Genomic DNA, 11,499 nt, shown 5'->3' with positions numbered 1-11,499 from the left:
AATCTCTCTTTTATACTAGACTTAACATTTTTTTTTGGATAAAGTATTTGGATATATACTTCTTGGTGATTTTGAGGCTTTACATGAATGAGTACTTACAAATTAATGCTGGCTATTTCCATTAGATTATAAAATCAATTAATAACAAAAACTAGATATGCTCTTGAATGAAAAGAACTTGAAAGCACACTGTTCACCCAGTAAAAGCACAATAAATTTTGTGTGATAAGTTAATGTTTGAATGGAGAAAATGGATAACAACCATTTATCTAATTTAGAAAGGTTTTCTCAGAGTGGCACAATTTATAAACACGTAATGTTATCAGATCTTTGGATACTGCAAAATGATTGCACTGGACTTTAAAACAAACACTCATTTGTCAAAATTACAACATTTCAGACAACTTTGTTTCCCTTACATCGTGCGATGTAACTTTAAAATTACAGCCGTAATAGCGTTTATGTGTGGATAATTTTTACAAACATGTTTTAGTTTTCAGTTTTACCAGGGCATCTTTCACGTCCTTGTTCCGTAGACTGTAAATCAGGGGGTTCAGCATGGGGATCACAAGGGTGTAAAACAACGAGGCCATTTTGTCCTGGTCCAGGGAGTAGGCAGAACTCGGCCTGAAGTACATGAAGAGCATGGTGCCCTGGAAGATGGCCACGGCCGTCAGGTGGGAGGTGCAGGTGGAGAAAGCTTTGAACCTGCCCTCAGCAGAGCGGATTTTCAAGACCGATAGGAAAATATAGCAATAAGAGACAAGAACTCCTGAAATCGTACTCAGTTCAATGATGCCAAAAACGGTGAATATTGCTAACTCATTGACCTGTGTATCTGAACAAGACAGCAATAGGAGAGGAGGGATATCACAGAAGAAGTGGTTAACCTCATTTGACCCACAGAAACATAAGTGGAAGGTTAAGGTCGTGTGTGTCAGAGCGTCTCCCAAAGCCACTGCATAAACCACAGCCAGGAGCAGGGAGCACACTTTGCTGGACATGTTGACTGTGTAGAGCAAGGGGTTGCTGATGGCCTGGTACCGATCAAAGGCCATGACTGCCAGCAGAACACACTCTGAATCTATAAAGAAACAGAAAACAAAGAATTGCAGAGCACAACCGAAGAATGGAATTGACTTGTTCGTGGAAATAAGGTTCACAAGTGTCTTTGGTCCAACAGCTGTGGAATAGCAGAGGTCGTAGAAAGAGAGCTGGCTAAGGAAAAAGTACATGGGCGTGTGCAGCTGTGACTCCATTCTAATTAGAAAGATCAAGCCAAGATTTGCCAGAACATTTATGAGATAAATGACTAGCAAGGTGATGAATAGGGTCATGTTTTTCTCAGGATTGTTAGTAAATCCCAAGAGAACAAATCCATTCAGGGAGCAGTTTTCTCTCTCCATTCTTCTTACTCTCTAAATCTTTGAAATAATAGTCAAGAAAACAATAGGTACATGCTTAACTCTTCTTGACATCCACAGATATCTGTAAGGCAAGATGAGATTTCTTGTAATTGTCTTTCCATAATGTGAAAATTTACCAGTCATGTAGTCATTCTGGAAGAAGCATTGTTATCAACCTGATAGCAGTGTGCGAACATGGGGCAGGCAGTTGAAACTTCTCTCTCTATGTACATGTAATTGATGATCTATGCATTTGTGCATATGGTTTAAGGTAATTTTCTCTTTAACTTCTTTATCTATGGATGTACAAATCAAGAATTGATTTCATTCTATGCTCTAAGTAACATAAAAGAAACACTCATGATAGAAAGACCAGGTTTAAGGTATAGGACAAAACATTTCTATGCTTGGAAATATTCACCCGGACCAAAAATTTTAATTGCTATATTCATCAAAAACTGCTTGAATTAAAAGCTATGAATTAGTTATAGATACAAGAAGCTTACCATTGTCTAATAATAATGCAAATTTTTACATTACTGATTTTTTCCTAATATATATCTTTATTATTTGTTGAGAGAAAAAGTAAATTTTATTGATGATTTTTCTACAAATACATTATTGTTTTAATCAAACCGGAACAGTATGGGACCAATGGGTGATCTCTTGACAACTCAAAGAAAAGTGGTAAAAAGATACACAGAAAACAGAATTGAGCATAACCCTTTTTATCTTCTTAGAATGCAAATGAGCTTTCACATTAAAAAATCAAAATTGGATTAGGGTCAAGAAAACCATCTTATGGATGAGTGCATGCACATGGTTGTCAGTGTCTGTGTCTCTGTCTCTGTCGAAATATGAGAATATCAGTGATGGATTTTTTTTATTAATACAAAATGACGTGCTTATTTAGATTTGTCTTTTCTATGTTGTTCTTCATAGTGTAATAACCTAAATCATTTCTGAATTTTAAGATAAACTTGATTTTGTGTGTGTGTGTCTGTGTGTGTATAATGACTCACTGATAAAGACAGTTAAAGTTACCCTATAAAACTAGCTTAAACTAATTTAAACTGTTAGTTTATGGATACTAATAATTTTAGACTCTCCCAATTCTGAGAAAAAGTATAAATTTTTATTGTCGGGTTGCTGAAGATATTAAACTGAGCATGAAAACATACACTCATTCATTGAATAATTCCTTAATTTTTTCTGAAATGTAAAAATTTTCCCCAATATTCCTTAAGTTTAGAGACTCATAGACCTACCTGAGGCAAGCAGGGCTTTCTGTTCTGTTGTGGTAGCTGAAAATAAGTGGGAGGCATTTTATTTTACCAGGCAGCATCTGGGACTTAAATCTCTGATGCTTCTACCCTCAGGCTTTAGGGTATGTCAACATGTATTAATTATATTTCCCGTTCTATATTCTCCCCAGTGAATAAAGTAACATCTTAGAAAAACTGAGCTGTATGTCTTCACTATTGGCAGCACATTGACCTGACAGGAAGAAACCTGGAATTTTTTTTTTTTTTATGCTAGACTATACATTTACAATAAATGGACATGCTCGATGTCCAGTCAAACTGAAATCCGATGAAATCCAAAAAAATACTCTGCACTTAGTCATCCAATCTCCTCTTTAATTTCATTATGTTTCTTCTGTCTTTTAAAACATTTCCCTTTTCAGCTTAATTACGAATATCACTGTTCTTCATTGGTACCATTTTCATTGAGCTATGATTTTCATAATCTATAAAACTGATCCTTTCAAAATGTGTACTTCTTTGCATTTTTTTATGTTCACAAGGTTGTGCAAACACCACTATTCCAATCCACAAAACTTTTCATTGCCCTAATAAATAACTCATATTTGTTAGCCATTCCTTTCCTTGGCAGCCAGTGGTCCACATTGGGATTATACTTTATTGCCCATAGTAGAATTCAACTAAATGGCATTAAATATTTGAGAGGGAATTTTGCTGGCTATTTCACTTAACACAAGGTTTTCAAAGTTCATCTACCTTTTAGTATTCACAGAATTTCCCTTTTTTATGCTGGAATAATTTTCTGTATTTTGAATTAAAACATTTTGTTATCCAATTGCAGTTAACCAATATTTGGATTTTTTCCACATTTGGTTATTATGAGTAATGATGATCGAGCATTCATGTCAATGGAAACTACAACAGTAATTTTATTTAACACTATGGTTTTATTCCTTTGCCCAACATCATTCACTGTCCATTGATTTTATCTTTCTCTAACATTGTTTATACAAATGAAACCTTTCATAAATTATGATTATTTTATTCATAATGAAATCTATTACATTTTAACTTAGAAATAAATCAGATGTTTTAAATTTCTTGAAATTGAGCACAAGGATTTTCAAAGGATAAACAGTAAATCCAATTTTAAAGATTATAATACAATATAAATAAAATGCACTATCAAGGCAAAATCAATGTCCTTAGTAAATTAATAATCCTGTACAATATAGATATACCTAATTCTTTCTAACATTTATGTGATTTATGATTACATTCAATCAAGAAATAACAGTCTGTCCAATTAAACAAGTGTGTTATAAGAGGTAAGTTTATACAATTTTACATTCACAAAGACATACTGAACTACCAAATTGTGATAATTATCATGATGAGTTTGAATACAATCTTTTAAATCTATGAAAACAATTCTACTATTTTTCTAAGAATAAATATAGTGTGATACTATCATTAGTTGTTTAATAATTTGAGAATTGTTGAAAGTTTGAATTTATATCCTATGCAACCACTCCACAAGAGAGAACAATGGTGTTTTCAATACAACTTGAGCCTTCAGCTTCCACCCTGAACTCTGGCATGACTGGGACACTATCAAGCTTCCAGAGATAGTCTCTTTCATCTCATCACAATTGAAATGCTCTCACTTTCTTTTCTATATGTGTATTGCTCAAGTATTCTACTTTCTCAGTGGCTTTCTAACTATGTGCATACAAAAAAAAATAGATTACACACAGCCTCATGAATCTGCCTAACTGTGTTTAAAATTTTGTAATGATTGAGTAATTTCAGAGTTCTAATTTGACCTATGTTGATTGATGATGCATTGGACAGATTTTTTTTCTTTGTGATAACTTTACATTGTTGTTTGTGTATTTGAAATATAGGCTCTTCCCCACCATGTATTGATTGTATACATTCTTTACTTTATTTTTTTTTTAAGATGTATTTATTCATGCATACAAGAATAGGGGACAGGCCAGATGTGGGGGAGGGTGAGAGGATTCACTAGAGACAGAGTGAAGAGCAGAACAGCAGACTGACAGAAAAACAGTGCTGAGGGGAGCAGTGGGTGAGACAGAGGCGTCTGCCACTTCATGTGGGAATCTTCCCTGCTGTCTGGGATTGAACCAACGCTGCAGAGGCTGAGGACAATTTCACAATGCTGTTCTCAACCAACTTATGCCACCATGGAGGCCCAGTTGTAACATTTTCCTTAAAGACATAGTGTCTATATTCCTTCCCTTTGACTGTTGTTGTCTTTTAACTGATTTAACCAATACAAATTAGAAGAAATTCTGCATGTCACTTCTTTGCCTTTTAAAGACAATCTGAAAATCATGAGCTTCCATGGAAGAAGCCCAGTAGACATACAAGCATATTAACTAGTATTTTTTATTTTTTATGCACATGACTGTTTCACATTTAGTGTCCCTGACACCATTCAGTGCTGAGATAACAGACACATGGGCTGAAACCCACACAATAGGATTGTGAGCATTCCTGGGCTAAGAATGCTCACAAATTCCTACTGGACAAAGTCATTTACAAAATAATGCTGAAATGAAGGTGAACTATTAAAAGGGACTTTTAAGCAGAGCTGAGAAGGGAAAAGAATTTAGGAAATATCCTTGGAGTGTTGATTGAGTAGCTGATCATCAGTAATTACAGCAAAATGATGTACTTTGCCAAGGTTCTTATCATTGCGCTTTAGAGCACAATCAAATGAGTTATTGTTGTGGTGAAAATTGGGACATTGGCCAGTGGCCAAGGGGTAAAAGAATCCAGTAGAGACAGAATGGAGAAAAGTAAAGGTGGATTTATTTAAATAGCTTGCAAAGCCATTAGGACTAAGACAGGCGATATTGTCAGAGCAAAAAAGAAGATTTTGAGGTTCTCTTCACTTTTTTTGTGGCTTTCTTATAGGGGACACCAGTTTTCATCAGTTAGCGCTGGGCTATCTGGCCTTCAGTGTTGACTTTGACATAGAATGTGTCCTGGCAGTAGTATATCTGCATTCCTTGGGCTGGGCTGGTTTTTTCTGGTCAAGGTGGCCAATCTTATGATCTCGTTCCCATGGCAACCTTTGGGTTCCCCTTATCTATCCAAGCCTCCCAATTTTGCCTTCTGGGCAAGGAGTAGGAGCTTAGTATTTATCCTTATTAATTTTTAAAATTTTATTCTTTTGTAGGTATTGAGATTCAAAATGTAAATAGCATTGGGTATGCTGATGGTATATAATACATGCTTTGATAAATGTATAATTTATAAAATAATGACCACCATAAAGTTAATAATAAAAATCATTTCACACAGTTACTATTTGTTATGTTGAGAACTCTGAAGATCTACTGTCAGCTAATTGGAAGTGTACAGTACATTATTGCTAATTGTAGTCTCCATGTATATGTTTGATCCCATGGTCATCTCATGGCAGGATGTTTGTAAGCTTTGACAAACATCACCCCACTTCTCCCATTGCATCCTCTGGTAAGACCACTCTACTTTCTGCTTCCATGAGTTCAACTTTTTTTGTTTCCACATGTAAATAAGATCCAAAGTATCTGTCTTTAACTGTTTGTCTTATTTCTTTTAGTATAATGACCTCAAGGTCCTCGCTGACAATCGTTACTCTTTTCTTGTAAAGGGTGTGGAGTTCTCATTTGCCTCAAGCCTCTCTAACTCTCGAACTGTACCATTTTCTACATTCCATCTTTTGCATTCTTTTTAGATCTGAAAATCAATATCTTCATCCAACAAAATCTCTCTTTTATACTAGACTTAACTTTTTTTTTGGATAAAGTATTTGGATATATACTTCTTGGTGATTTTGAGATTTTGCATGAATGATTTGCTTACAAATTAATGCTGGCTATTTCCATTAGATTATAAAATCAATTAATAACAAAACTAGATATGCTCTTGAATAAAAAGAACTTAAAAGCACACTGTTCACCCAGTAAAAGCACAATAAATTTTGTGTGATAATTTAATGTTTGAATGGAGAAAATGGACAATAACCATCTATCTAATTTATTTTTTTTTATTTTTTTTTTTTATAGAGGCATGCTTTATTTATTTGTTTGCTGGTTTGTTTGTTTGTTTTGTTTATACATGCACTGGGTACAGTCAGAAGCACGGGAGGGTGAGAGAATTCACCAGAGCCAGAGCGGGGAGCAGAGCAGGCAGAAGGACCGAAGTACACTGCTGAGGGGAGCAGCGGGCGGCAGGAGAGGTCTGTGCGCCATGTGGGACCCTCCTCTGGTGGCCGGGGAGCAGCCGGGGATCGAACCGGCGCCACAGAGGCCGCGCGCAGTTTCGCAACCCAGCGCTCAACCGCTGCGCCACCGGGGAGGCCCCATCTATCTAATTTAGAAAAGTTATCTCAGAGTGGCACAATATATAAACACGCAATGTTATCAGATCCTTGGATACTGCAAAATGATTGAATTGGACTTTAAAACAAACACTCATTTGTCAAAATTACAACATTTCAGACAACTTTGTTTCCCTTACATCTTGCGATGTAACTTTATAATTACAGCCGCAATATGCGTTTATGTGTGGATAATTAAATTTTTACAAACATGTTTTAGTTTTCAGTTTTACCAGGGCATCTTTCACGTCCTTGTTCCGTAGACTATAAATCAGGGGGTTCAGCATGGGGATCACAAGGGTGTAAAACAACGAGGCCATTTTGTCCTGGTCCAGGGAATAGGCAGAACTCGGTCGGAAATACATGAAGAGTATGGTGCCCTGGAATATGGCCACGGCCGTCATGTGGGAGGTGCAGGTGGAGAAAGCTTTGAACCTGCCCTCAGCAGAGCGGATTTTCAAGACCGATAGGAAAATATAACAGTAAGAGACAAGAACTCCTGAAATCGTACTCAGTTCAATGAAGCCAAAAACGGTGAATAACACTAACTCATTGACCTCTATACTAGAGCAGGAGATGACGTAAAGCGGGGGTAAATCACAGAAGAAGTGGTTAACCTCATTTGACCCACAGAAACATAAGCGGAAGGTTAAGGTCGTGTGTGTCAGAGCGTCTGCCACTCCCACAGTGTATACCCCAGCAACCAGCAGGTAACACACCCTGCTGGACATGTTGACTGTGTAGAGCAAGGGGTTGCTGATGGCCTGGTACCGATCAAAGGCCATCACTGCCAGCAGTAGACACTCAGCATCTGCAAAGATACAGAAAACAAAGAATTGCAGAGCACAGCCAAAAAACGGGATTGACTTGTTCTTGGCAAAGATGTCCACCAGCATCTTGGGTCCAACAGCTGTGGAATAGCAGAGGTCACAGAAAGCAAGGTGGCTGAGGAAAAAGTACATTGGTGTGTGCAGTTGGGCATCCATTCTAATTAGAAAGATCAAGCCAAGATTTGCCACAACAGTAATGAGATAAATGACTAGAAATACGGTGAAAAGGGTCACTTTTTTTTCAGGATTATTAGTAATTCCCAAGAAAATGAAGTCCATGTTGGTAGAGCAATTTTCTTTCTCCATTCTTCTTTGTTCTTGTCTAAATTTTTGAGAAAGTGATCAAGAAAAGATAATAAATACATGTTTAACTTTTGTGGACATTCACCAGAAAAAAGCTTTAAGATGAACGCTATTTTCTTTTTCAGATGCCTTTTTTGTACTCAGAAAATAACCCAGTCATACCTTTTTTAAAGAGTCCATGCAAGCTATATTACAATAATATATATCTGGGACAGGGTGAATTAAGTTGAGGAACTTTCTTTTAAATCTAGAAGTCATTCATTAAAAACTGTGTTCTCCAGTTTTTTCCTATTATCTATTGCAAGTGTATACCTATATAAAAGGGGGGGTCTCTTGACTCAAGAAAAATGCAAAAATAAGTGGAAATAGTAGACAACATATATACATTTGCATCACTTTTGGATTTTGAATAGACTTTTTTCTTAAAAATGGAAATAGTATTTGGGACAATAAATGTTTCTGAGTATATAGGCTTCTCTTTCTGTGTAGGTACGTGTGTGTCACTATTTTGTAGGCATGTGTGTGTAGATGACGTATTCTAGTTGGAATGTGGATGATCTATTTGCTTCTACAAGTTGCATGGCATATGGTTCAGATGAGATTACATCCTCATGTTGTTACTTGACATGTGATGCCTCAGTTACTCTTGAAATTAAACAAAGTAAGCAATATCTTACATTCATGCATATAGTGCCTCCTGATAGAAGGAATAAAGCCCTTTCAGTAAATAAATATTAATATCAAATAATTAAAATGTTATTTTGTGGATACTAATCATTTCAGTTACATTCTTTTAGTACTAAGAAAAAAATAACGTGACCGTCAAATTTCAGGATGCATTCAATTGCGTAAGCAAGCACAAAATTATTCATTTACTAATATATCATTTTGTTCAAAAAGGTAAGTTCCCCTTCCCCATTTATTTTTTAAATTTGGAAACATCAGAACTTACCTGACATGAGCAGGTCCTGAGTAGATGCACAACAGGCAGGTAGCATTTTATCTTATCAGGTGGCATTTGGGACTTAAATCTCTGAAGCCACTGGCCTTGGGCTTTGGTGTTATACAAACATGCATTAATTACATTTCTGGTTCAGGTATTCCACAGTGAATACTGCAGCAATTTTAGAAAGGACTGAGTTTTAATGCTTCAATATACCAGCCTACTATTATATGTTATGAAGAAAACTGCTAATTAGATGGTGAAATTCAAACAGAACCCCATTTAATCCTTTCCAGATCCTTTCTATTGTTCATTTTGTTTCTCCCAATATAAAATATTCTCCTTCATGGTCATATTTATGAATATTGCTAACTAATTTTCTATAGTATATTATCATTTTTTGTAATATAATTCATGTACATGTATGATATTATGTGTTGGCCTATTCTAGGCTTCTCATATGAACAGAATCCTCTTTTATCTGTTTTTATTTTGATCAAGTTTGCTTTGCTCAGCATAACATTTTCAAGGCTCATCCATTTGTTGCAAGCGTCAGAAGTTCGTATCACTTTATGACTAAATAGTATTTCATTTCAGATATACCTTACGTTTATTCATTAATCAGTTGATGAGCATTTGATTTTTCTGTACATTTTGGCTACTATCAGTGCTATAAATAATAATAACAGAATATACATATTCTGTTAATGCCATCTGCTATTAACGCTACCAAACATTTTCTTCCTCCCATCCTCAACACGTGTAATTCAAATACATTTAACTGACTTTGTGACTCTATCACAATCTCTACACTTAGTTTACCCTCTCTATTGAATTGTATTTATTCATATAGGAATTTTGCTATTAGATTTAAGCCTTCAAGAGTATGATTAATATTTACATTTTCTGAAATCATTACACAAGGAATTGCAAAGTAATTGCTTTCTAAATATTTATTTATTTATTAAAGATTTATTTATTTATTTAACAAGTACTGGTTACAGTCAGAAGCGTGGGAGGGTGAGAGAAATCACCAGAGCCAGAGCAGGGAACAGAGAAGGCAGACTGACGAAATACACTGCTGAGGGGAGCAGCGGGCGGCAGGAGAGGTCTGTGCGCCATGTAGGGCCCTCCTCCGGTGGCCGGGGAGCAGCTGGGGATCAAACCAGCGCTGCAGAGGGTGTGGGCTGCTTCGCAACCCAGCGCTCAACCGCTGCGCCACCAGGGGAGGCCCTCTAAATATTTATTGCTTCATAGTTCAGATGATGAAAAGTGGATTGTGATGAACAAAGAATCGAACTACACTAGGTTTGAACATTTTTTTACATAAGCTATATATGTGTAACTATGACTCATTTATACATGTTTGAATGGATATTACATATTTACAAGGTAGAAGTATACTGGCTTTCTAAAAATAATCTCAGGATATGATTATGTTATAGGTGCTTTGTAAGTCGAGGAAAGTTTCATTTTTATATTTCCCAAACTATTTCATAAGCAATAACAATGGTATTTTCAGACTTCTTGAGCCTCGATCTACAATTTTGGTATCCAGTAAAATTTGACTGCCTCCAAAGTTCCTGGTAACCCTGCTTTCTCAGTGACCTGAATGCTTGATTGTCTGTAATTCTCTATAGGTATGCTGTTCAAGAATTGCCTTATGTATTAGCTTTGCTAAGTATATGCACAACAAAAGTTTAAAAAATATATATCTTATACAAACAAACTTATCGATTGACTTAAAGTGTTAAAACCTTCTCATAAAAGAATTTGGAATATGAAACTTAGAGTTCTAAGGGTTCTTACTGGCTGGAATGATTTTTCTTGAGTATAAAGGAAAATTTTCATTGCTGCTATGCAGTGAAATTAGTAGGGAATATTCTGTTATGCAGGAGAGCAGCTGAGGTACCATTGAAAGCTCTCATATCCATTATTAAAAATTAAATAGGAAATTATAACAGTCCCAAATACAAAGAACTACTAATGATGCCTCTACTAATCATACAAAAAAACTACATAACATATAATTCAGGAATAAAGGCTTGAGTCATTTCACAAGAAAAGCAAACAAAACAACTGAAATGTTTGTTGAAATTAAAGGGAATATGGAATAGACTGTGGAAAAAGGAAATCATATATTGAGTAGATCAGCTGTGATCATGTGACCAGCAATGGAAAGGAAGACTGTACAAGTTCTGAGTGTCTTTTCCTATTTTTTCGATGTGCATTTATTTGTAAATATGTGAACCAATATTCTTTGCTCATTATATCTCATTTGTGATATAATTTTGGTGATACAGTTTTTGTGTTATCAAAAGACAGTAGAGTCATGTTAAGGGCTGGGGTATGAAAA

General features: G+C 35.7%; 2 protein-coding genes across 2 annotated transcripts; both read right to left on the bottom strand.

The window, feature by feature from the left end:
* Window positions 1-476: 476 nt before the first annotated feature.
* On the bottom strand, window positions 477-1,406 carry LOC311171339 (olfactory receptor 5W2-like; the record flags this gene model as incomplete). Its single annotated transcript, XM_084234084.1, has 1 exon — window positions 477-1,406. One exon carries the CDS (start codon window positions 1,404-1,406, stop codon window positions 477-479), a length of 930 nt encoding a protein of 309 aa, XP_084090210.1.
* Window positions 1,407-7,270: 5,864 nt separating this feature from the next.
* Window positions 7,271-8,206, bottom strand: LOC311171906 (olfactory receptor 5W2-like; the record flags this gene model as incomplete). Its single annotated transcript, XM_084234938.1, has 1 exon — window positions 7,271-8,206. Exon 1 carries the CDS (start codon window positions 8,201-8,203, stop codon window positions 7,271-7,273), a length of 933 nt encoding a protein of 310 aa, XP_084091064.1. The 5' UTR covers window positions 8,204-8,206.
* Window positions 8,207-11,499: the final 3,293 nt, after the last annotated feature.

The sequence above is a fragment of the Talpa europaea genome, assembly GCF_964194135.1.
Source record: "Talpa europaea genome assembly, chromosome: 1".
Lineage (NCBI taxonomy): Eukaryota > Metazoa > Chordata > Mammalia > Eulipotyphla > Talpidae > Talpa > Talpa europaea.
The sequence above is the reverse complement of the archived record's forward strand: the minus strand, read 5'-3'. Positions and strand labels throughout refer to the sequence as shown.